Source organism: Anabrus simplex, chromosome 3 (assembly GCF_040414725.1).
Source record: "Anabrus simplex isolate iqAnaSimp1 chromosome 3, ASM4041472v1, whole genome shotgun sequence".
In the NCBI taxonomy this organism is placed as follows: domain Eukaryota; kingdom Metazoa; phylum Arthropoda; class Insecta; order Orthoptera; family Tettigoniidae; genus Anabrus; species Anabrus simplex.
The window spans coordinates 264,580,384-264,608,166 of record NC_090267.1 but is presented as its reverse complement, the minus strand read 5'-3'; the positions used below and the strand labels follow the sequence as shown (position 1 = coordinate 264,608,166).

The 27,783-nt window shown below is 41.0% G+C and overlaps 1 protein-coding gene across 1 annotated transcript in view; it reads left to right on the top strand.

Annotated features, from left to right (window-relative positions):
* Positions 1-27,783, top strand: part of LOC136867209 (carboxylesterase 1F) — a 141,039-nt gene that overhangs the window by 6,178 nt on the left and 107,078 nt on the right. The window contains exon 2 of the mRNA XM_067144341.2: positions 25,018-25,191. Coding sequence (XP_067000442.2) covers positions 25,018-25,191 — 174 coding nt within the window. The remainder of the gene's footprint in view (positions 1-25,017; positions 25,192-27,783) is intronic.

Below are 27,783 nucleotides of genomic sequence, written 5' to 3'. Positions count from 1 at the left end.
GAAAGGGTATTCCATTGAAGCTCAACTTGTAGGATTCCAGCAAGATATAGCAGATATCTTGGATTCTGGAGGTCAAATGGACTGTATCGCGATTGACATGTCTAAAGCATTTGATAGGGTGGATCATGGGAGACTACTGGCAAAAATGAGTGCAATTGGACTAGACAAAAGAGTGACTGAATGGGTTGCTATATTTCTAGAAAATAGATCTCAGAGAGTTAGAGTAGGTGAAGCTTTATCTGACCCTGTAATAGTTGAGAGGGGAGTTCCTCAGGGCAGTGTTATCGGACCTTTATGTTTTCTTATATATATAAATGATATGAGTAAAGGAGTGGAATCGGAGGTAAGGCTTTTTGCGGATGATGTTATTCTCTATAGAGTGATAAATATCTTACAAGATTGTGAGCAACTGCAACGTGACCTCGAAAATATTGTGAGATGGACAGCAGGCAATGGTATGTTGATAAACGGGGCTAAAAGTCAGGTTGTGAGTTTTACAAATAGGAAAAGTCCTCTCAGTTTTAATTACTGCGTTGATGGGGTGAAAGTTCCTTTTGGGGATCATTGTAAGTATCTAGGTGTTAATATAAGGAAAGATCTTCACTGGGGTAATCACATAAATGGGATTGTAAATAAAGGGTACCGATCTCTGCACATGGTTTTGAGGGTGTTTAGGGGTTGTAGTAAGGATGTAAAGGAGAGTGCATATAAGTCTCTGGTAAGACCCCAACTAGAGTATGGTTCCAGTGTATGGGACCCTCACCAGGATTACCTGATTCAAGAACTGGAAAAAATCCAAAGAAAAGCAGCTCGATTTGTTCTGGGTGATTTCCGACAAAAGAGTAGCGTTACAAAAATGTTGCGATGTTTGGGTTGGGAAGAATTGAGAGAAAGAAGAAGAGCTGCTCGACTAAGTGGTATGTTCCGAGCTGTCAGCGGAGAGATGGCGTGGAATGACATTAGTAGACGAATAAGTTTGAATGGCGTCTATAAAAGTAGGAAAGATCACAATATGAAGATTAAGTTGGAATTCAAGAGGACAAATTGGGGCAAATATTCATTTATAGGAAGGGGAGTTAGGGATTGGAATAACTTACCAAGGGAGACGTTCAATAAATTTCCAATTTCTTTGAAATCATTTCGGAAAAGGCTAGGAAAGCAACAGATAGGGAATCTGCCACCTGGGCGACTGCTCTGAATGCAGATCAGTATTGATTGATTGAACATATAACAGGCAATCAATGACCAAGACAAACAATTATTTTTTTTTGAACAGTGGAGATTCCAGGATACGCCACTGTTACAGGGGTTAGACAAGGCTGTAATCTTTCACCTTTGCTGTTCGTAGTTTACATGGATCATCTGCTGAAAGGTATAAAATGGCAGGGAGGGATTCTGTTAGGTGGAAATGTAATAAGCAGTCTGGCCTATGCTGACGACTTGATCTTAATATCAGATTGTGCCGAAAGCCTGCAGTGTAATATCTTGGAACTTGAAAATAGGTGCAATGAGTATGGTATGAAAATTAGCCTCTCGAAGACTAAATTGATGACAATAGGTAAGAAATTCAACAGAATTGAATGTCAGATTGGTGATACAAAGCTAGAACAGGTCAATGATTTCAAGTATTTAGGTTGTGCGTTCTCCCAGGATGGTAATATAGTAAGTGAGATTGAATCAAGGTGTCGTAAAGGTAATGCAGTGAGCTCGCAGTTGCGATCAACAGTATTCTGTAAGAAGGAAGTCAGCTCCCAGACGAAACTATCTTTACATCGGTCTGTTTTCAGACCAGCTTTGCTTTACGGGAGCGAAAGCTGGGTGGACTCAGGATATCTTATTCATAAGTTAGAAGTAACAGACATGAAAGTAGCAAGAATGATCGCTGGTACAAACAGGTGGGAACAATGGCAGGATGTTACTCGGAATGAGGAGATAAAGGCTAATTTAGGAATGAACTCGATGGATGAAGCTGTACGCATAAACCGGCTTCGGTGGTGGGGTCATGTGAGGCGAATGGAGGAAGATAGGTTACCTAGGAGAATAATGGACTGTAGGCAGTTCTGAAGATGGCTTTCCGTGGTTTTCCATTTTCGTACCAGGCAGCTTCATACCTTAACTAAGACCACGGCCTCTTCTTTCCCACTCCTAGCCCTTTTCTGTCCCATCGTCACCATAAGACCTATCTGTAGAGGTAGACCAAGACGACAGTGGTTAGACTCGGTTTCTAACGATTTAAAGATAAGAGATATAGAATTAAATGAGGCCACAACACTAGTTGCAAATCGAGGATTGTGGCGACGTTTAGTAAATTCACAGAGGCTTGCAGACTGAACGCTGAAAGGCACAACAGTATATAATGATAATGTACGCATGTATATAATATACATAATCTAAATTATATAATTATTTCATCCCGAGCTCGATAGATGCAGTCGCTTCAGTGTGGCCAGTATCCAGTATTCGGGAGATGGGCCGATGATCTTAGATGTTAGGCCCCTTTAAACAACAAGCATCATATTCGGGAGATAGTGCGTTCCAATCCCACTGTAGGCAGTTCTGAAGATGGCTTTCCGTGGTTTTCCATTTTCGTACCAGGCAGCTTCATACCTTAACTAAGACCACGGCCTCTTCTTTCCCACTCCTAGCCCTTTTCTGTCCCATCGTCACCATAAGACCTATCTGTGACGGTGCGACGTAAAACAACTTGTAAAAAATTAATTATTTCATCATCTGTAATAATAATAATAATAATAATAATCAGACGATGGAGCTCTGGCCATTGACGTAGCCAGAAACTGACGATGGGGAAGGCTGGCCTCTAACTGAGCTCTCAAACGTCATGATACGCTAGATGTATCAGCTGACGACAATATTCCTTTTCGAGAGGTAGCTGAAAACCGATTCCTTCGATTTGATGCTCCATCTAATTAGCAATACTCGATTTACAGTAGTTGGTAGCAAAAGAATACATTCGCCGATTTGGACGATACGAATTTAATTTCAATAATTTCAGTTTCAGATTAAGGTAACATAGCCACAGGGATTGAAAATACACGCTTCTGTGAAGTCATTGTCGGCAAAAACACAGACGTTTTTCACTGGAGGGGGTTTCAGCCGGGTGAGTCCTCTCCTCCTCTGCCTACGCCACTGACTCTGGCCTTGCGACCTCAAGTTGGCGGCTGTTCAACCCGGTGGTATTTGAAGGTGCTGAAATACGCCAGCGCCGTTTATTTGTGCAGATTGTTCGTTTTTATTTCGGATTAGTTATAGAAATGTGGAAATTAGGCTCAGTTAAATTTTGTCTGTCTGTTTCGTGTTGGCATCATGGAAAAACGGCTAAACATAATTTCTCGTGGACAACCGTGTTATGCATTAGGCTATATAGTATATATTATTTGCTTAGTACACATTAGCGTAGCAATGTTAGGGGAGCCACAAACGGAAATGTTTAATTTCTTCGTTAGTAAAAGTTATACTCGTGTCCTCATCCCGAGGTGGTGCAGCTCTTTGCAGGTACACCCCAATGGAAGTGAGCTGTATGTACCATTTCAACCACATACCAACCCTCTTACCATTCTTAAATTTCTGGCAGTACTAGGAATCGAACACGGGCTCCCAAGGACGGCAGCTAATAACACTAACCGTTACGCTACGGAGACGGACAATTCCCCCATTAATATTAGCTGAATAGAAAAACTAAGTAGTGTAGAATGATATTTTCTATCTTTTAGAATTCATGCATTTTTACTATACGAGGATCAATACCGGAGATATTTGCAATTATTTCATTTTTCACAAACTTCCAGGTACCTTCCTAATCATTATTTATTTATTTATTTATTTATTTATTTTTTGAAAAATGGTATTCGTTCGGGGCGTCGACTTACAGAGATCTTTTGCCCCAACTTGCACCGTGTGATATGAACCTGCGTGTAATTGGAATGGAAGAAGTGTAGATTGTTGAATGTGAGGAAAGGAACGTTGAGGACGACACAGACACCCAGTCCCCAGGCCAGGGATATTAATCGTTTACAATTAAAAACCCCTGACCAAGCCGGGAATCGAACCCGGGGCCGCCGGGTGACAGGCGCACGCGTTGCCCCCTACACCGCGGGGCCGGGCAACATTAGTTATAGGACTATCAAAACACTGTAAATAACGAAGGTTGTAGAAAATTAAAATCCATTTCTTATATCTGATAGGCCTAAATTTGATCGTAGAAGTTACGAGTACCGGTAAATTATTCACGAATTTGCATTTCATTGCTAAGTCCATCAAAGGTGAGCATTGTTGACGTCGAAATATGGTTAAGTCATCAAGGCAACTGACTACTGGAGGTGGTGATGGTCGTTGTTGTCATTGGCATCGTTCTCAACGAGTAGTCTATATGGAGAGTTCGGCGGCCTCCACCTCCACAGGCCCTCCGCAGAGGCCTCCTCCACCACCTCCACCACACGCTCTCGGGAGAGGCCTCCTCCGCACGCTGGCTAAGTGCGCGACCCTAACCTCACAGCCGCCATCTTGGAGGGGCTAAACCTAACTTTTTATGCGTAAGAGAGCTAGCCTAACCTTACGGAGGGGCCTAACCTCAGTTTTACAGCCGGATGCCCTTCCTGACTCCTAAGAGAGTGAGCTTAACCTTACATCTGCTATCTTGGAGGGTCTTGACCTAACTTTTTATGCGTAAGAGAGTTAGCCTAACCTCACGGAAGGGCCTAACCTCAGTTTTACGGCCGGATGGCCTTCCTGACGCCTAAGAGAGTGAGCTTAACCTTACATCTGCTATCTTGGAGGGGCTTAACCTAACTTTTGACGCACAAGACAGCAAGCCTAACCTCATGGAAGGGCCTAACCTCAGTTTTACGGCTGGATGCCCTTCCCGACGCCAATTGCACAAGATAGCGGCTATACATGGCTCCTTATCAGACACCGCCTTACCTCTCATCCGCTATCTTGGAGGGGCTTAACCTAACTTTTAACGCACAAGACAGCAAGCCTAACCTAATGGAAGGGCCTAACCTCAATTTTACGGCCAGATGCCCTTCCCGACGTCAATTGCATAAGATGGCAGCTATACATGACTCCTTATGAGACGCCTTAAGGGTGCTTGCGCAAGAACTTTTGACACGCAAGACAGCAAGCCTAACCTCATAGAAGGACCTAACCTCAGTTTTACGGCCGGATGCCCTTCTCGACGCTAATTGCACAAGATGGCGGCTATACATGACTCCTAATGAGACCCCTTAAGGGTACTTACGCAAGATGGTGGCTGCAAGATGGCTGCTATACATAGGCTCTTATGGGACTCCCTTGGGATGCTTGCGCAAGATGGCGGCTGCTCTTTTGAAACGGCTTAAGGGTGCTTGCACAAGATGGCTTGAGACGCCCTAAGGATGCTTGCGCAAGATGGCGGATACAAGATGGCGGCTATACACGGCTCCATATGAGACACCTTAAGGGTGCTTGCGCAAGATGGCTGTTGCTCTTATCAAGAAAGCTAGCTTAGAGACTAACGTGCCGTGCTGGTTCGATTCATTAAATTTGGGGCTTAAATGCAAAATGTTAAATATCTCGTAAACGGTGCGTCGTAGAGCAAAACGTACAAAATTTTTCTGTCCAGTACCTGGGTTCGCAGTATCAGGAACATGATAGCATAAGAAAAAGTTGACTAATGATGAGATCAACGGTTCGGTTCCTACTTAGGCCCTTTGGCATTGACAGCTATATAATTCTACAAGATGGCGGCTATACATAGCTTCTTATGAGACTGCTTAAGGGTGCTTGCACAAGATGACTGCTGCTCTCATGAGACTCCCTAGGGATGCTTGCGCAAGATGGCAGCGACAAGATGGCGGCTATACACAGCTCCTTATGAGACGGCCTAGGGGTGCTCGCACAAGATGGCGGCGGCTCTTATGAAGAAAGCTAGCTTAGAGGCTACTGCGCAAGATGGCGACTGCTGTTATGCATGCAGTAGAGGGCAATTTGAAATTCCACGTGCTCTTTAAAGCTACGTTCTTTTTGACAGCGGCCATCTTTAATCAACAGAGCACCGTGCTGCCATCTTTAGCTACTACCTTTGAAATGTGGTGGCGGCAATGTCCACGTGACAGCTGCTATCTTTTATCAACAGAGCACCGTGCTGCCATCTTTAGCTACTAACCTTTGAAATGTGGTGGTGGCAATTTGAAAAAATTCTTCGTGGTTTTGATAGCTGTCGACCACCATCTTTAAACAACAACGCATCGTGCAGCTATCTTTACGACACTGAACCTCATCGTGGTGGAGGGTAATTAAAAAATTCTACGTATTTTTTTGACAGCTCCCATCTTTAACCCTGGAACCGGCAAGCAGTTCACCTTCAAGCGGCAAGCATTTAGGCGAGTTTTGCAAGCAACTTTTAAAAAATTCATAAAAATGTTGTTTTTCAATTCATTTTTACGTGCAACATGTCATTTTATTCAGAAAAGGACGAAGAATACTATGGTAGGAAATTAAACTTACCAATTTTGTATTCTGAAGCAGTATGGATGAAGCATCCAACACACACTAAGTATTCCAAAATAATCCGAAAGTTCTGGGCAACGTGTACGTAAAAAGTAATATTATATGACAATTTTACTATATACAAAATTTGCACAATTTTATGCTGTTTAAAAATATGTACAAAATGTTTCACTACAATGAAGTATTGTAAAGTAAAATAGAACTGAAGTAACACAGACACATCGCACCAAGACGTGAGTCTATTTAGTCAGATTCATCCTCGCTACCTTCGAAGTGGCTCATCTTTCTTCCTGCTTTCATAGGCCTCCAAAAATGTTCTAATTTATGATAGTACTGTTGATGGACATTACAATTACATCCTGGGCACAAGAAGTGGGTGCGTGACTGTTTTTCTGCAGTGGAACAGACAGGGCACAACCGCAGTTTCTTTCCAGGGAGGCGTACCAGCTGATGTCCCTTTTCTCCTGAAGGTCCAGCTGGAATGTTTTGAAGAGTTTCTTCATCTACAAGTCCGTCGACAATACTAACCATAAATTCCTCCTGTTCAAGGGGTTTTTCGGTGTTCAAACTATAGAGTATATAGGCATCAAAAATTACCATTACCAACAGGTTAGAATATTTCTTTCCAGTCGGAACGTTTGAGTGACATGACTTTAGAAAAAAATAGAAATAAGTTATTTGCAACTTTGAAGTGTACCACTATTTTTCAATGTTGTTATTAGGGTTCAGACCCATATTTATAACTAGAGAAATGATTTTTTTTCATTTCTTATACTGTAACGTCAACCCATCTTTTCAGACGTGAATACGGATCCATATTTCCGGAATTCGTTTTATTTCGTATAATTTCCTGTGCGTATGTATTTATTAGTTTCAGTCACTAAATGATTCCGGATAGCATTGGAGAAATACAAATAGAAATATGTTAGAGGAGGACTGCTCCTGGGAGGGCAATTTCATATACCTGCGTTTCTAACCTTGAACTTCTCTTCCACTTTTATTTCTGGCTCTGGAGGATAACTCTTGTCCACTTCGGTTCTGTTTTGTCAACTGCATTACAGTCATTATCGTTATTATCATCAGTGGCTGGTTCATTATGTTCCACATCATCGTCAATAACAGTGTCGAAATCACTTAGCCCAGGCTCATATAACTTGCCACTACCTGACGAATTATTGTCAAAATCATCGTCAATTCCTTCTAAAAATACGTCACTATCTCCTTCGCCGTCCAGATCAAACAAACAATTACGAATTTCACTACTTCCCGGACAATTCATTCATTTTGCGCCACAAAAGCTAATGCACATCGGACAATCACAGCAAGCACAACAGAATGACCGTCTGCAAAGCGTTCTCGTTTTTTCACGTGTATACCGCACACTCTGTCACAATAAACTACTTTAGAATTGTGGTGTATTTATAGAGTAGAGTTTCCTCTTCAATATGATGCAAGATATGTGATAAAGATGTTGAGTTTCAAGGCGCTATCTCAAAATTAGTCAGTGCTGGCGTAATGCATCTCGATAGCGACTCTGCCGGTTGAGTAACAGGGAAATGAGTCGCGATCGCGACGATTGCCGGTTCCAGGGTTAATCAACAGAGCATCGTGCTGCTATCTTTACAGCACTAAACCTCATACCTCTGAAATGTGGTGGTGGGTAATTTAAAAAATTCCGTTACCTATTATCTTTAAACAGTAAAACTTTAGTGCATTCGCGAACCTAACCTCTCATCTACAATCTTGAATGAGGCTATCCTTAGTCTACGACAAGATGCCTTTCCCGACGCTAATTAGCACTTAGAGGTTACTACACAAGATGGTGGCTGCTGTTATGACCTTCTCCTCTGTTAAGGTACAAGTTTAAACATGCATCGCGAAGGCTAGAGTGAGCACGTGCTGCAGTGATGACGCTATTGTACATGTTTAGACTTGATCGTTTTCTCAAGAGTAAGGAGGCAAAGGAATGCAATAAGTATGCATCATGAAAGCAAGAGTGTGCATGTGCTGCACCGATGACGTTATCATAATTGTGCACGTTTAGATTTGCAGATTACAAAAGAAGTGAATGAAACATAACAAAACTAGAATCGAACACTGTACTCGATATCGTAAACTTCAACATGCGTTTAGAACATTGTTTGATGCGTTCAGATCACTAAATAAGTAATAACAAGACTAGAATCGAACACTGCATTCGACACAACATGTGTTTAGAACATGTCAGGGATACCTTTGTTCTAAGAAGATCAGATTACCGCACATTCCTTGTAGTGCTAAAGGGCTAATAGGCTAAAGGGCTAATGGGCAAAAGGGCTTAAGGGCTAAAGGACTAATGGGCTAAAGGGCTAATGAGCTAAAGGGCTATGGGCTAGGGTACCTCTCCTCTCTTTATCCGGACTTGAGACCGGCTCTACATCTAGAGGCGGAGTTAACACTCTAAGGAAGCGAGAATGTTGGAAAATAATCTATACGAATATAGCTACTCGATCGACTACATACTACAGACGGATGACTTAGGTGAGGGTAAGGGCTGGGATTGTAAGCAGGTGTTTAAGCTGTTGTAGTGTCGAGAGAGAGCTATTACTTAATAATACCTACACGACGTAATTCATGCTCTATTTAAAAAGTATCTGCTTTGTACTCTGTGTAACCAGCATCATGATAGGCTCTTAGCAGTTGCAAACGTTTTACGAGTACGTTGGGTTCTTTACAGTATCTTATGTCTACATAGGGTAACAGAGGCTTGTTGTGAACTTTGGATCTATATGCAGACAGTTGATGTGTAGGGACTTGTTTTGATGTAATACGTGCTTCAGCAGTAGCGTTTCTAGGTACAAACTTAACTTGTTTCGATAGCAATGAAGCGTTGAAATTTTCTTCTTCTTTAAGTTATATTGCATCTCTTCTTGAGATGTTTGCACTGCGACAGAACGTGTAGTAGGCTTAGAAAATGAAGTAAAATCATCAAGCTGTAATGGCAATGAAACATTGAATTCTTCGGGTTTTTTTTCTTCTTCTTCTTCTTCTTCTTCTTCTTCTTATTATTATTATTATTATTAGTATTATTATTATTCTACTTTCCCTTTACTACTTTTTGATTAACATCATTATCCTTATTATCATAATCATGATCTTGCCTCTCTTTATCTTGAAGTTTGTGCTTAGTAACAGAACTTGTAGCAGGCGACAACAAGGGAGAATTAAACATCTCTCGCAGAGGTGTACTTCTTAAAAATAAATCAGTGTTCGCTTGAATACGGTTGAGCTCTTTGTATTTTGTTCTCGATGAAGCTTCATTACACGCGGCTTCATGACGTTGAGCGTTGTATGCGTTCTTGAACTCTCTTCTACAATGTTTGAAAAATTGTCCTACATGATATCTCATGACGTCTCTTGTGATAGCTTCGGGAAAATGCTTTTCCACACTCTTTGCAAATATACCTAGAAATAGGGTTTTCCATGGCGTACTTTTATCTTCTGCTAACAGATTCTTCTTTAAATCTGCTAGACACTTGTTACTCGCTACTTCGATGATGCGAACAGCTTAGCGATTAACAGTAAACTAACACAAAAGCGTATAACCAAGATAGCAACAGCGAAGTTTAACCCCGTCAGGAAGGCAGCAGTAAGGTTAGCGATGTTCTGTTGTTGGATTTTAAATTCCGCGCTACGACATGCATAAGATGGCAGTCTTGAGGTTTAGTGCCGTAAAGATGGCAACAGTGAGGTTAGCAATGCTCTATTGTCCTTAAAAGTGAGGTTAGGGTCCGTCAAGATGACAGCTGTCAAAAAAGCACGTGGCTTTGTTTACCAACAAGTGCACGTGGTCGTGACGTTACGGTCACGTGGTATGCTGCGTCAGCACGCGAAGTTCAAAATCCACGCCTACGTATTTAGAACTCGTCAAAGGCACAAAGATAATAAATTCCATGCTCTACGTCGTTAAGAGCAGCATTAAGAATAGCCATGTTTAAAAATCTTGTGAACAGAGCAGTAGTAAGTTTTTATTTTCAACTGCTAGAACTTGTATCCATCACCTACCGATTTTGCATGCATCGACTATCATATGAAACTTCTTCCGCTAGAACATGTAGCAATCGCATATGTGTATTGCTAACCTATGTGCACGAACTTAAAGCACAAAGATAGCTATGTTTTAAAGCGTGTACCAAGACCAACTACAATTACATCAGACCGTAACCCAGAAGAAACATGGCGGACATCGGTGTGCGATATGAGAGGTTGAGGGGAAGGTTATGCATGTTTATTTCGAGTCACCTAAAGAAAATATCACAAGTCAAACGTCAAGAAATGCAACTCACTAACTCAAAATATGAATAATTAAACACCAAAAGTAGCGTTATCGCGTATTGTAAGTCTAAATGTAATTTCAGGGGGAAAAATAATTGTATCAACGTCAGGTTGAAACAGACACAGAATATAAAAATATTTCACATATGAATCTCCGGTCAGCAAATAAGATATATAGATGTCAACAAAGAACATTATTAACCTTACATGAAATACTATGTAACACTACCATTAACCACAGCCCATTATGTAAAACACGCAAAGAAATTTCTCCAATAAAATTTCAACCCCTCAGAATCCACCTGTATTGTTGAGTAGGTACAAGCGATATTTGTATGATACACATGACTATCTAAAACACTCGTCAACTTAAAACTCACCAGAATTGATGGCATAATTGTATTTTATATAAAAAACATAATCCTCACGTTCACTCACGGGAAATGGGGTTAGGTTTAGTTTACGCATGTTCATTGTAAAACGTTGAAAATTAATTACATCATTCTTGCACCACCGTTTAAGATTAATTTAGTCTCTAAATGATAAATCTTGGTCATGATTTTCCGGATCTTTCTGGGACTGATTTAATTTTCTCTGTAGTGAGGTACGTTGGCTGATAGGGCAAATGCTAGGATAGGCATCATTAGTTTTAACTTCGGAAGTTTGCACGGCACTCGAATGAGATCACCACCTTCTATGGGTAAATAATGTCTTCCCTGACAATACATTTTATTTCAAAAATGATAAAATGTTTAATGTACACAACATTAATAGTCCTATGTTTCGGATCGAAGTTTTTCTTACGAATGTTCTTAAGCCAATTTTGCCGTAATACTAGGTCTTCTGGAAACGGGAACACTGAAGTTCTTACTTACATCCAGGCACACAGCACATTAAACTATAAACATATTGCATACGAAACTAAAAATGAAGAAAATACTTTCAGAGAAGAACACGAGAATCAATATTAACCTAATCACCAGCGATATTGTTAGAATAAATCAGCTCTTTAAGAACAAACAACTTATTACGGCACTGAAAGAGGATCTATAACCTTCTTAAGACTAAAATAAATATAATGTACATTTAATAATATTCAAATTTCCGTAATTATTTGGTAACAACACGGCATACACAAATCAAAACAAACGCATGCTAGCACTCCAGCTGCCGCCATTAAGGACAGTTTCGATAGGTCGGTTAAGGTCTGAGATATTGTAGTTGGTCTTGCGTGTACACATTACGAATCGATGATGCATGCATCGACTATTGTTCTAAACTTCTTCCGCTAGAGCATGTAGCAATCGCATATGCGTATTGCTAACCTATGTGCACTAACTTAAAGCACAAAGAATAGCCATGTTTGAAAGCGTGTACACATCACCTATCGATTTTGCATGCATCGACTATCGTACTAAACCTCTTCCGCTAGATTGTGCAGAAATCATATAAGTGTGCTGCCATCTTAGCATAACCTATACGCATGAACTTAAAGCACAAAGAATAGCTATGTTTTAAAGCGTGTACACATCACCTATCGATTTTGCATACATCGACTATCGTACTAAACTTCTCCTGCTAGATTGTGCAGAAATCGTATAAGTTTGCTGCAATCTTAGCATAACCTATACGCACGAACTTAAAGCACAAAGATAGCTATGTTTAAAAGCGTGTACAGATCACCTATCGATGATGCATGTATCGACTATCGTACTAAACTTATTCCGCTAGAATGTACAACGTTCACATGTGTTTGTGCTGCTATTTTAGCATGACCTATGTGCACGAACTTAAAGCATAAACAATAGCTATGTTTAAAAATCTTGTGAACATAGCAGCAGTAAGAATAGCGATGTTTAAAAATCTTACGAATATAGTAGTAATAAGAATAGCAAGATTTAAAAGCGTGTACACATCACCTATCAATGATGCATGCATCTTCCACTAGAGCGTGCGACCATCGCTTGTGTGTGCTGCTATCTTAACATAACGTATGTGCACGAACTTAAAGCATAAAGAATAACTATGTGTAAAAATCTTGCAAACATAGCAAAGTTCTAACCACGTAGGCGTGGATTTTGAACTTCGCGTGCTGACGCAGCATACCACGTGACCGCAACGTCACGAACACGTGCACTTGTTTTATAGGCGCAGAGCAGACGAAACTAAATCGCTGAAGGATGCAAGATTTAAAATTGACTGTAGACAGACCGTAATTCATACATAAAACTCTCTGCTGCACATTCGTATAGTGAAGTTTACGACTTATTGAGGTGCTTAAACTGACACCAAGTTCGTGTAATATTGCTTAATTTGCAACATGCTGAAATACGCAAATAAAACTATTTAAACATGACACGTTTGGCTCCTCTGACTCCGATAGCTTTGCCCTTTCCTTTCTCTCGCCGATAAGTTAATTTCTTGAACGGTCGATCCTCTTTAATTACGAGGGTGAATCAATAAATAAGTCGCAAACATGAGTGTGCCTTACACCATTGAAATTACGCGCAAGTTTTGCCAGCAGATGGCAGCATATGTATGCTTGTCATACGACATCTCGCAGGCACTCAGTCAGTCAGAGGCTGTTAGTGCACGATGGCACATGTGTTGCATGACTGTACACGAGAAGAACAGCGTGCAGTTGTGCGGTTTTTTTTTTGTGGGCCGAAGGACTGTCCACAGAAGAAGTTCTTCGCGAAATGCATCCCGTCTATGGTGAAAACTGTTTCTCACGGAAAGCTGTGTTCAATTGGATCCAGAAGTTTAACCAAGGAAGGAAAAGCATCAGAGAAGGGGAGCGCTTGGAACATCCACCGTACAGTCCTGACTTAGCCCCCAGTGATTTTCATCTACTTTGTCCCCTAAAATATAATTTGGGTGGCCGTGATTTTGCTACAGATGATGCCGTAATCTATGGACTTTTTTGCTGCTGGCTTTCAAGGACTTGTAAAGAGATGGGATAAGTGCCTGGATGTACAGAGTGAATATGTGGAAAAGTGAAATAAATGTCAGACAGTTACTTTGATCATTTTTGCCTCAATTCAGTTTTGCAACTTATTTATTGACTCACCCTCGTATCTCCCCTTAGATTGAAGAGGGAGTGAATAGCATTGTTAATATTCCATGAAGGATAGTTTGATAACTTTGAGGGTGCATTTGCGGGCTAGTAGAAGAAAACTGAGTACAGGTATAAAAAAGAAGAGATACAACTATAAGGTTAACGGGCTGCTTAATTGATCAAATATTGTGTGTCGTTAAGATCGGGAGGCTAGAGTAAGCTGGACATGAACTGTAACGACTGGTTATAAGAAGCACAAGTAGTCAGCACTTTCCATTTAATTGACACAAACCACCATTTAAAGTAAATAACAAACAAACGGAGAATGTGTAGGACCTATACCGCGAACTGGTAACACTTTGAAAGTATACAAATCGAATATTCTTTAATATTAATATTTAATATTTTTGTTTCTTCCGGGACGTGTCGCGAGAACTCTATTGCAGCAGTCTGCCACCGTCAAAGCTGAGCGAGAAGCTGTTACCACTCCGTCCAGTGGTTAGCTTTGAATCTCTTCTAACAGCTAGGCGAGTATTACTGCGCCTGCGACAAGCAAGGCCCCTTTCCCCTCGACACTGAGATGTATACTGCTACGTTCTCCGCTCGTGTTACCACAGTGGAAAGTGGAAACAAATGCTTATAACGTCGGTGCTGAGCTGTTCCGTCCGTTCGTTCCGCCGCGCTCAACAGCGCATTGTTATATTATTGTGTTATTGTTTTCTATTAAGGTAACTTAGGGAGATTCCGATATGAGGGAGAACTGGACACTTTTAAGGTTGGCGCCACTGGTAACCACAGTACTGCACAGATCAAACTTGCAACTACATTTACTGGAGTCGTATGGTTTTGTGCTCATGGTCATCCTGTTAGCTGAAGATTATCACTATAAATACAAGGCATATGAATAGCTGAAGGTGAATAAGTAAGTGATATATGACTTAAAAAAGTAACTTGCTATAATACGATGAATAGGTTGTGTAACGAAACAGGTAGATATGCGATACTTTTAAGATAATGTTTTAGGTTAGGCGCACAAAGCAAGTTTCGGAGAAGCGGTCATGTCATTTCCAAATCGCCAAACCCTCAGGTTGGTAAGTGTTGCGACCTATTGCCTGCCAAAGAAACTCGGGGATATCTAGACACGACAACCTGGGAGATCTCGATACTCCCTGAATCTCTAAACCGGGATACATTTTGGGGGACAGGGTTTCATGGTGCGTTAATACTACAGTTTAGTAGGAGTAATAAATGATGACAATGTAGTGTATTAGGATATTTATAATATTTTTTCAATGCGACATTTTTATAATAATGTTTGTATTGTTTTGTTAAGTTAAATGCAAATTACGAAGGTTGGAGACTGATGATAAAGTAGAAGTTTCGTATTAATAGTTTTTCATCCAAATAGTTATAGGAGGAGGATGCCACGGAAATATGTGTACTAAGATCTGCTTGGACGATGGAATGCAGAAGATATGGCTGCTGCTATTAAGGACGTGAAAGAAAATGAAACTACTTTGGCAACAGCTGCGAAGTATTTCAGTGTTCCAAGAAATAAACTCAGATCCAGAATACTATCTGGTATATCTACCAATAGAAAACTGGAAAAAGGAGCAACAGTTGACAAAGCTATGGAGGACCAGTTAGTCAACCATCTTTTTCATCTCGATTCTAAAGGGTTTGGGCGAACAGTGGCCGACTTACGAGAACTGGCTTTTAGGTTCACTCAGAGAAATGGCGTTAAAAAGCATATTTTAAAAACAAAAGGCAATGGTTGGATATGACTGGGTTTTTCAAGAGCCTGGTACTATTTTCAATACCAATGAAACTGGTGTTCAGTTCATATTTAAGGCAGGGACGATTATCAGTGAAAAAGGAAAGAAAAACGTGTTTCACAGCACCACGGCAGAAAAGGGATCTACGGAAACAGTACGGTAATTGTGTGTCATAATTAGGGGCCGTATTTTTTGGTAATAGCGATACGCACGAAATTTTTCATATCTTCTTTCTAGCCTATATATGACCTTGTAGGTACCGTACCGTAACGTATTTTAGCGAAATGAACTCGCGAAATATCGCGAAATCGGATTTATTACGCGAATCGCGCAAATAATCACGAAATATACCCCACTTCGTACGAAAAATGCGAAATCGTATCGGAAAAGATCTCCAATAAACGTTTAAATGCTTCTGAGAACTTGACTATAGTAGTTTCTTTCTCAGTTGATTGATAGCGCTGTATATTCTCTACACAAATACACACAAAGCGATGAGCCCTGTTTATCGGAGGTATGTGTATTCAGTTCCGCGATCTCTAAGGCAATCATTAAAAATCGATATCTGTTATCGATTACAGCAAATGGCGTTGTGTTCGTAGCAAGATCGGTTTTATAGATACAGCAGTGGGCATTATACTCTTTCGCAGTGAGAGTTCGCCACTTATGAAACTTTATCAGCAAATGTCCAGCATTTAAGTACAAAAATGCTGAAAACTAAAGTCACAACAGTTTTTCCGAGGGCCGAGGAATACAACAGTGAGGCGTTCTATGTATTTGATGCTGCAAGAAAGATTCTAATGTGTAAGTACTGTAATGTTCGCATTACGTGAAAACGAAGAGACAGGCGTGATAAATACTGTAGAGAATCAGAAACACACAAAAAGAAGAAGAATGAAGCAAATGAACATAATTTTAAGCGGCAAATAACAATCGGCGATACTTTACACATCGCAAAGGAGTTGAAAACTGGTAGAGAGCGATTTGTAATAGACACAACAAAAGCATTCATGTAAACCAGCATTTCTATAGAAAAACTGGATAATCCTGGCATGAGGACATGGATGAATATAAAAGGAAAGATAAATAATACCGACTTTATTATAAAATATGACGATATTAGTAGGCCTATTGTAAATAAATCGCACCGAGCTCGATAGCTGCAGTCGCTTAAGTGCGGCCAGTATCCAGTAATCCAGATAGTGGGTTCGAGCTCCACTGTCGGCAGCCCTGAAGATGGTTTTCCGTGGTTTCCCATTTTCACACCAGGCAAATGCCGGGGCTGTACCTTAAGGCCACAGCCGCTTCCTTCCAATTCTTAGGCCTTTCCTATCCTATCGTCGCCGTAAGACATATCTGTGCCGGTGCGACGTAAAGCAAATAGCAAAACAAAAAAAAAACAAAAAACAAAAAATCGCCTGGCTGAGTTGTAATAATGTTATTGTTTTTACGTCCCACTAACTACTTTTACGGTTTTCGGAGACGCCGAGATGTCGGAATGTTGTCCCACAGGAGTTCCTTACGCGACAATAAAACTAGTAACACGGGGCTGACGTATTTGAGCACCGGACTGAGCCAGGATTGAACCTACCAACTTGGGCTCAGAAAGCCAACGCCTTAACTGTGAGTTACTCATCCCCGGCCTGGCAGCACCAGCATATCCATAAATATCCTCCAGGGATATATGGCTTTGCAAAATGCAGTGAAAGCACGTCTGATAGAAGAGAAGAAAGAAGACATTGTTAGTGAAGTTTTAGGAGGTTCGATAGAAGACCACAGTAAATTTGCACCAAGTGTTCGCAAGCATTATGGTTTCCGACGTCTAATGTGGTCAGTGAAAGGGGCTGCTTTGTTTATAAAAATATACTTTCTGACTGTCGCACAACTCTGAATCCTGATAATGTTGAAACCATGTGTAGTTTTTACTTTGGAGACAAGTCATTCAAAATGTAAAAACGTGTAGAACCAAACCAAACCCCACGGCACTTAACGCCCTGAAAGGGTCTTGGCCTGTCCAGTGACCGCTGCTCAGCCTGAAGGCCTGCAGATTACGAGGGGTCGTGTGGTCAGTACGACGCATCCTCTCGGCCGTTATTCTGGGCTTTCGAGACCGGGGCCGCCATCTCACCGTCAGATAGCTCCTCAATTCTAATCAGGTAGGCTGAGTGGACCTCGAACCAGCCCTCAGGTCGAGAGAAAAATCCCTGACCTGGCCGCGAATCGAACCCGGGGCCTCCTGGCGAGAGGCAGGCACTCAACCCCTACACCACATGACCGGCAAAAAAGTGTAGGCTATGTATAAATTCCTAACTTCCGCCTAACTTCGTTTCGAGGTTTCAGTGATTTATATAGGCCTACCGGTGTTTATTTCTATAACATTTTGTATATTTGGTTGTTTTAAGGTTTAATAACAATTAAATAGGTACATTACAAGTGTTCACTTTAAAACCGCTAATCACAAAAATTAGTTAGATTTACCCCATACCATAAGGAATATGTCACAAGAAACATCGATCAGTATGACAATTTATTTCGCGAAATACCTACCGAAATAGTGTTAGTTTTAACACCGAAATCAACAGTTTTATTTCACCAAAAAATAAGGCCCTTAGTCATAATGCTATTGGATATGCTATCCTACCCTTTGTTATAATGAAAGGGGTAAGGCAAAGAGACACTCAAAATGAATGCCCAGTGGATCAGTTATTAAAATGTCCGAATCAGAGTACATGACCACTGAGGTATTTTCATTATTCCTTGATCACCTAAACCGTTACAAACCTCGCGGCAGGATTCGATTGATAATCGACGGACACTCAACGCACTGCAAAGATGCAAAGATCCGGATATGCTTGATAAGGCATCAGCTTTATGAATAGAGATGTGTTGCTTTCCCTCCCACAGTACTCACCGCTGCCAGCCGCTAGATGTGTCTAACTTCAAGAGCTTAAAACTTTTTTTACAATGGGACCACCAGAAACTGTGTTCGCGCACATCCGGGAAAAGGGATCATTAAAGATAATTTTGGAGACCCTTCTGAAGCTGGCATGGTACAAATCGGCAGCGTCAGAAAATTTACCGGCGGATTTCGGAAATATGGCATTTATCCGTACAATCCCGATATCCTCCATGACGACATTTTTAAATATGATCTTGTGCTGGACGAAAATGGTTCAAATCATGTACATGTTGGAGAAAATATTACTGTAGAAGATAATACCAATAGTCCTACATTATCACAGGAACATGAAGCTTCACCTGCATTAACACCTCTCAGTTGCTCAGTCAAAGAATTGTCTCCTGTTCCAATATTAAGACTACCATCTGGAAAAGGAAGAGGAAGAAGAGTGCAAGAATCGGCCACGGTGACTTCACAGGATTATCGGGAAAATTTAAAGAATAGGAAACGCGAGAATCCTACAAATCGAAGGACAAAAACGAGAACTCGTTTCTCAAGCAGTCTTCTTTGTTCTGAGTTTTACTGCGCAGTATGTGACAACAACCGTAATGAGGCATGGGTCCAATGTTGTGGGGAATGCAGGAAATGGTTCCACGAGATGTGTGTGAAAAACGGAAGCGATGAACAGTTTATATGTATCCACTGTGTATAATAGGTGTGTAACTATTTGGAGGTCTTACCTAGTGTCAGGTTCTCCCTAAGTGCGGAAGAAGTGGACATTATTGCATCTTTTATTTATTTGATAATTTAACATGTTATGAAATGTTATTTCTTTGCCATAAATAACAGAAAACATAAACTGACTGTGTACAAAATCACCAGGGAAATAATTGAAATATTTTACTAATAAAGCATGATCAAAATTACAGGGTTTTTCTTTTTTTTTTTTTTTTTTTTTTTTTTGCTAGTTGCTTTACGTCGCACCGACACAGATAGGTCTTACGGCGATGATGGGACAGGGAAGGACTAGGAGTGGGAAGGAAGCGGCCGTGGCCTTAATTAAGGTACAGCCCCAGCATTTGCCTGGTGTGAAAATGGGAAACCACGGAAAACCATTTTCAGGGCTGCCGACAGTGGGGTTCGAACCTACTATCTCCCGAATACTGGATACTGGCCGCACTTAAGCGACTGCAGCTATCGAGCTCGGTGGGGTTTTTCTTAGCGTGTCGAGATATCCCTAAATTACCTTATAATACGATGTGACTTCTCTTGTTAAAGTGTGAATTTATATTTAATTTATGTTAGGTAAGGATAGTCCATAGGACTGCACAACGTATTAAACGTTAAAATGAGTGCTGTCGCTTCCACCTTGAAAAGTGAGTTGGCAGGTCTAGAATGTTCGTTAATGAACATTAATGAACACGCCATTTTCGTTAAGAAACTTTGAAGAAAAGAAAAACATAATTGAAAAAGGTAGACCCACGCCTTCTCTTAAAAATTTATTCAAGGAATCAAAAAGAACAGTATGATATTTTCATGACTCATGGTACATTAATCTGGACTGGTTATGTGGTTGTGCAAAAATGAATAAACTGTACTGTTGGCCATGTATTCTATTTTCCTCAGAGAATAATGCTTGGAATAAAGACGGTGTGGACAATGTAGATAGTTTCAGAGTTTTAAAAAGACGCCATGAGGTGTCTCAAGCACACACCAACGCTGTTGCCGATATACTGTATTTCAGTTCGGAAGGTCCAGAATAAAGTTCTGTTTGAGTACAGCTTACAGAAAGAAAATTGACGAGCATAATATTCTAGTAAAAATAACAGGCCCACCTCTGTGGTGTAGTGGTTAGCGTGATTAGCCGCCACCTCCGGAGGCCCGGGTTCGATTCCCGGCTCTGCCACAAAATTTGAAAAGTGGTACGAGGGCTGGAAGGGCTTCACTCAGCCTCAGGAGGTCAACTGAGTAAAGGTTGGTTCGATTCCCACCTCAGCCATCCTCGAAGTGGTTTTCCGTTGTTGCCCACTTCTCCGGGCAAATGCCGGGATGCTTCCTAACTTCAGACCCCGGCCGCTTCCTTCCCTCTTCCTTGTGTATCCCTTCCAATCTTCCCATCCCCCACTAAGGCCTCTGTTCAACATAGCAGGTGAGGCCGCCTGGGCGAGGTATTGGTCATCCTCCCCAGTTTCATCCCCCGACCCAGTGTCTCATGCTCCAGGACACTGGCCCTTGAGGCAGTAGAGGTGGGATCCCTCGCTGAGTCTGAGGAATAAACCAACCCTGAAGGGCAAACAGATTAAGAAAGAAAGAAAGAAAGAATAAAAATAACAGATATATTGTCAACATTTTAATAGATGTTTATGAGTGTATGGGTAGCCTGCCATACGTTTTTCATGATGTGAACTATTTTCAATTAGTGCATAATCGAGACTGCTAGTCTCTATGATTTTGATACTCACTAGTGTTCAATATATTATGGGCCATTTCATCATATTCAAATGATGTTACCTTATACAAAAGTAATATCAATTTTATCAAGTCTTTCACTTTTATGAAATGACATATGTACTGCTCATAAAAATGCTGCAGTGCGAGCGAGCGGTGTCTCGTGCAGTATGGGCAGTCGCATAAGCAAGAAATCAGGCCCTAAACCAAGAGCAGCAGGAGCAAAATGGTCGTTCACGATGTCCCTGATGTATACCGCAGCATTCAGACGGCCAGGTACCACCACAAGATCCGTACGATTATCAATCATGATCCCTCTCCACACCATGACCGATCCACCACCATGTCTGTCCATACTCTCAGAAGGAGTATGGTAACACTTTTCAAAACGTCACGCGTCGCCACTGCCATTCAGCACAATTCGCAACACAACACGTGAACTACCACAATCACAATGTAAAGTTCTTGTTGAACAATCTGCATACCCGAGCGATAGTAGTCTAATACCGTGTTGCACCGCCCCGCCCCCATAGCTTTAATTATAGCTGCACATCTGTGTGGCTTGCTGCGTATGTAACGTCGGATGACTGCCTGTGGAATGGCGTCCCACTCCTCAACCAGTGCTTCACTGAGGTCATTTGTGGAGCATTTTCGTGCTGCCGAATTCGTCTCTGCAATACATCCCATAAGTGCTCCAGTGGATTTAGGTCTGGGCTCCTTGCAGGCCACTCCATCACAGAGGTGTGCAATCGCTGGAGATGATCTCTGGTGTTTCGTTCAGTATGGGCAGTCGCATAAGCAAGAAATCAGGCCCTACACCAAGAGCAGCAGGAGCAATATGGTCATTTACGATGTCCCTGATGTATACCGCAGCATTCAGACGGCCAGGTACCACCACAAGATCCATACGATTATCAATCATGATCCCTCTCCACACCATGACTGATCCACCACCATGTCTGTCCACTTCCTTCATAAGACCTTCAACAAATCGCTGTCCTCGTCGTCTCTACATGCGTTGACGGCCATCCAGTCCATTTAAGGTAAACTTGGACTCATCTGTAAACATTCCCTGACGCCAGTGTCTCAGTTGCCACTGACGGTGTTCTCTGATAAATGCATACGAGCTCTGCGGTGTTCCCTAGTGAGGGGGTTACACGAGCAGGTTTTCTAGAGCGTATGTTATCCTCTCTTAATCGATTGCGTACGGTCTGAACACGCAACTGAACGCCAGAGGCTCTTGTGTCACTTTGCAGTTTCCTGGCTCTGCTGAAGGGCTGGCGTAGTGCTAATAACTGTAAAAATCTGTCTTGTTGAGCGGCACTTCTCCGTTTGCGACCTCGTCCACGGCGTCAAACATACCCTCATGTCTCCGCATAACGATGCCAGAGCCTGTGCACAACGGGTGGAGACACTTTGAGGTCGTTAGCCACATACCGCATTGTTCTCCCTTCTTGACGTAGGCCAACAGCTCGGGACACGTCCGCTTCGCTTAGATGCCTCATGCTCACTGTCTCATACTCGAATAATGCGTATTAACGTCACCAATAGTGTGGCGAGAGTGGTTTGTGTACTGTGGACTACTTTGTATTGAGGCCCGACGGTATTGGAAGTATGTTTATGTTAAATAGGGTAACCTTTACGCAAATACAGCAAGTCACCATGACTGCGTTACTGTGGTGTGTAGCAATTCGTATAAACCTGTACATATTTCATGCTCCACGGCTAAAACTTTTACAGCATGTCAAACATTTGTTCCCCTAATCTTCATGCTGAGTGTACAAGCAGTCACTCATTGAAAGGTGATGGCGGTGGTGATGATTTTTGTTTTAACAGTAAGTACAACAATGTAACCTTTCTCTCGCCCATTAAAATTTAAGCAATTTATCTGTTGAGAGGCTTATTATGAAGCTGCAAAACTCTGTCATCCATGCTCGTGCGATTAAAGGCTTGGTTTTCCAGGAACGGTTTCATCAATTTTTGCAGAAGAATCGGAATTCACACTTTATTGCTTGAAAGAACTTGTCTTTTAATAAAATTGTTCTGGAAACAAATGTAACAGAGTATTCTTCAACTTATGAGCTACATATATCTTGACTGTGTTGATATTTCTACCTCCTATGCATTATGATTTTACTAATAACACATTTTCTTATTTGCCATTAAAAACACACACTTAATAAAAACGGACTTCTCAAATTAGGCATTTCATTGTAAGCAGTCACTGTATTTTCTATAGTGTGGCCATCATGAGATAATTTGTAAAAATACAAAATGTAACATAAAATATATTACGTATTTGTGGTGTTATTCCCTAAATCATTTATCTGTAAATTCCGTAAATACTATTTCTGTTATATTACAGATTGTTACACCTTCTGTACCGGAATGTTTGAAAGAGCCTTTAAACATTGAAAAATGATTAAACTTGCCTTTTTAATAGTTAGGGAGTGGTAATCTTTATGTCAAGAAAAATCCTGATGCATATTATTTCTATACACTTCATTTAGCGTTTCAAATTAAGCTCCCATCATGACGAAATACAAAAATATTCTACCCATACTTTGTGAAACTTATGTTTTGGCACACTACTTTTCAGTTTTCAAGAAAAAAATTGTGGAGCACAGTATCACAGATGTATGTCTGCCATTGGTATCTGGAAGAAGGGGGAAGGTATGATGTCATCGATGCCCTCAATTAGAGGCAGGGATGTGTGTTGCAGTGTAGGTTTTGGTGATGTTTAGGTGTAAAGTTCAAGTGGCAGTGGTGGTGATTTTTGTTTAAAAAGGAAGTATAACCATCCTCTTTTAACACATTCATGCCTGACCATTTCCTGAGCAACTTCAATGCATAATGGTTACAGAGACATATAGGGCCTACCAGTGATGCCTAAACGCGTGGTGAACTTTGAAGCTTGAAATATTTCTCACTGAACTCTTTAAGGCACTGGGGAAATGTTATGTGCCTTAACTCAGACGTGGGAGTGAATGTGTTAACACTAATCAGAAATGCAAATGAAAGAGATCTGATTCTTCAAAGAATGAAGGTATCTGACCATGGAGGGTGTGAAAATGAAGATGGCAATGTTGCTGAGGGCTCCGCTGAGCTTGTTGAATGTAATTTTATCAACGTGAATTTCTGAAGGCATGTTACTAGCATTTCATCTATCAGAGAAAGTGAATATTGCAAGGAATTATTTTCACCTTCTAGCAGGTAATTTGAATAAACAGTTATGGATATACTGTGCACTCCTCTGCCTCGTCTGCCAATTTTAACTTGATGGAATTTGCGGTTGAAGGCTGAGTTATACTACGCGGAACATTTTAGTGAAGTGAATTCTTTAAATGCAGAATAAGCAGCCAGCATTGCAACAGCCCAGGAAATGTATTGCTAGAAATGGCATCTAAGAAAAATGTTGGAAGCGGTTCATTAAATATTTGAATTTGAATTGGCAACTTCACAAACACTATTTTTGTGCTGGAGGCAGAAAGATCCATGTCTTTATACTGGTTTCTAGTAGCTTCAGTGGCACGAAGGAGTCTATGAGCAAGGCATGTCACTTGAATTAATGTAGGTAGAAAACTTTTATCAGCGCCCACACATTAACAAAATATGGAGCAGCATCACTGAGAAATAACAGTACATTGTCAAATCAGATACCTCCTGGTCATGAAAGCTAATAAGTCACTGAAAAATTTTGCCACAGTGGAATGATTTACTCCAAGTATGAAAGGATCTGCTGCTCCTTTCATAGTACCGTACCCAAATACAGCACTGCATATGCACTGTCCTGATTCATCTCTGGTTTCTTCTGTAGATATCCATATTTTTCTGAGCTTCATTTTATATTGAATGTTATCAATTGCATCTTGAAATCACTGCAGTACATGTAGTTATTTCACAATGTACAGTAGATACATCTTTTACCCTTCCATTAAGTGTATATGCTCTGTTTGATTAAAATGAATGTTTGTTCTGGCTCACCTGTGACTTTTTTAACAATTTGTTCTTCACAGATCTTTGTTGGAGTACCTCTCCTGTTGTGTGTAGCCGTCACAACGGCTCAGACTCTTGTCAACATTCCTGGCTTGGGAAGTCTGCAGGGAAAAACTAGTGAGTCATTCTTCACTAAGAGGACTATTTATGAGTTCCAAGGAATACCATTTGCTGAACGTCCTGAGCGTTTCATGGTAAGTATATTATTTGATGATGCTTATTGTTTAAAGGGCCTAACATCTAGATCATCATCCCCAAGTATATTATTTTCATTAAGGGTAGCCAAGATACTAAAGGCATCTGCATTGTATGGCATGCTTTATTCAGCTCTGAAGTATAATTAGTACAAGTATATCGATCTACAATAGAAATATTTGACATCTCCCCGTTTAAGTCAATTAGCGGTACCATACCTCACAAGTTTATTTCCTTGGAAGGTTTTCATAGGTTCCCAGATCTCGTTACCTTTTCTCCCAGTCTATCGGAAGATTCTGTAACCAGTAAGGTAGCTCTCATTTCCTCCTGCCAAATTTCTGCTGTCTTTCCTCCCATGGGTAGGTCTGCTATAGCCCGTCCAGTGGAATGGAAGGGTGTATGGCTTTTGGTGCTGGGAGTGTCCGAGGAGATGTTCAGTTCGCCAGGTGCAGATCTTTTGATTTGACGCACGTAGGTAACCTGCGTATCATGATGAGAATGAAATTATGATGAATACGACATATACACCCAGCCCCCGTGCCAGCAAAATGAACCAATGATGGTTAAAATTCCCAACCCTGCTGGGAATCAAACCCGGGAACCCTGTGACCAATGGTCAGCATGCTAACTATTTAGCCATGGAGCCAGACAGCTCCTCCAGTGAAGGAAGCAGCCATTCTTTTGGTGGATAAGTTGGCTTTGGTTAAGCCTACCAGATTTGTCAAGCTGAAAAACTGGGATGCCTCCCACAGTGCCATGTGACATGCAACTATATAGTACTTGTGTAACTAGTACTTTATAGTTTATATCACGTGCTAAATATCTGTCAATTAAATGCATTTTTAGTGCCTATTATTAACCTATAATCTAACAATTTTCTCATTAATTTAACATACCACTTTAATTCAGTGGTGGAAAATGAAATCCCAACACCAAGAGGGTATTCGTTTGGAGGAACGTAATTTAGTCTTAGCAATTGTTTAGGTAACGTATTTATTTTGTTTAAAGTTTTCAGGTCACAGGTTCAAGTATGTGTGAGAAGACATGTGACATGGTGGTACATTAATAACTGTTATAGTCCCCACGATTTTGAATGCAAGCATGCAAACATGCATGCAATATGTTGTACAGGTGCCGGATGTCATTTTGTGGGATGCAGTTCCACGCCCGCTCGCCAAAGCAACTGGTCAACACTCTGTAGAGCACATTGGGTGACAGCAGCAGTATGAGTACGAGAGTTATTCTGATGGAAAATACCCTCTTGAATACTGTGATTGAATGGCAGCACAACCAGTTTGGTCACTATTCTTATGTACAATTCCACTGTCAAGGTTCTTGGGATAAGAAGCGAGAGTGCTCCTGCCATCAAAGCAAATCGGTCCCAGGACCATAACTCCTGGTGTAGGTCCAGTGTGTCAATGCTGCAGAAAGCTTGGTTCCAAGTGCTCGTCTAGCCTCCATCTTACCAAACTACGGCCATCACTGACATCAAGACTCTTATCTGAGAACACACTTCCACTCCAGCCTCCATTGAGCTCTAGCTTGACACCACTGAAGTCGCAGATAGCAATGACTTGGAGTTAGTGGCATAAATGCGACAGGACATCTACCTCGGAGCTGTCCCTCAAGTATTCAGTTTGTTACAGTTCGGTGTGTCACTCTGGTACCAACTGAAGCTCTAATGGCTGCTGACATAGTATTTAATATATGAATAACATGCTCTAGGCTCTTTTTCTTACCTAGTGAGTTAGCTGCAAGGACCGGGTCACATAGCTGTGAGTTTACATTTGGTGGCCCTGCAGATAGTTTTCCGCGGTTTCTCATATTCACACTAGGCAAATTATGAGGGTGTAAATAAATTAAGACCACATGTATGTTCTATCCCATTGTCACCGTAAGAACTGTCGGAGTCAGTGCAACGTAAAACCAATAGCAAAAAAATCCCAGCTATTTTCCTTGATCTCCCTTGGTCCTTTCTTGTTCTTTTCTGACCCAAGATATGAGGCTTGCGAGGCATAGGAAATTCCAGTTTCATGCCCTTTGCAGACCTTCCCTTTCTTTTGCTGATACTGAGGTCATATAATGAGGGTGCTTAACTTTGCTTGTAGGTTGGGGAACATGCAGTAGGACTGGAAATCTAAAGAAAAATAATCAAAATTCAGCTGTATTATATGAGGTTTTCATAAATGAACTCTATAATATTAACTGCATATTTCAGAAATATTCAATAGTTTATATATTTTTTTTTCTATTGTCAGTATTAAAAAGCATTACAAAATACTAGTATTAACAAGCATTACAAAATATCTACAGTTGTGTCCCATACCCAGGGACAGAACCAATTTGTCAGTGGGTTATAACTAGGTGTGATTATTTTTCTTTCTGAGTCAAGGAATGCAAACATATTTGTCTTGCTATTGCCCAACAATTCAAGCTCAGAGTCACTGCATCTTCACTTTTGCATTTGATATGTTTTGTTGACCCTTACACTGAACAATTTTGTATGTATTTTATCGTGCCTGTTTCTTCTTTCCCAATAAGTTCATTTTTGTATGGGAAATTAGTTGTGATAGCAGTTTTTCCTCTTGATC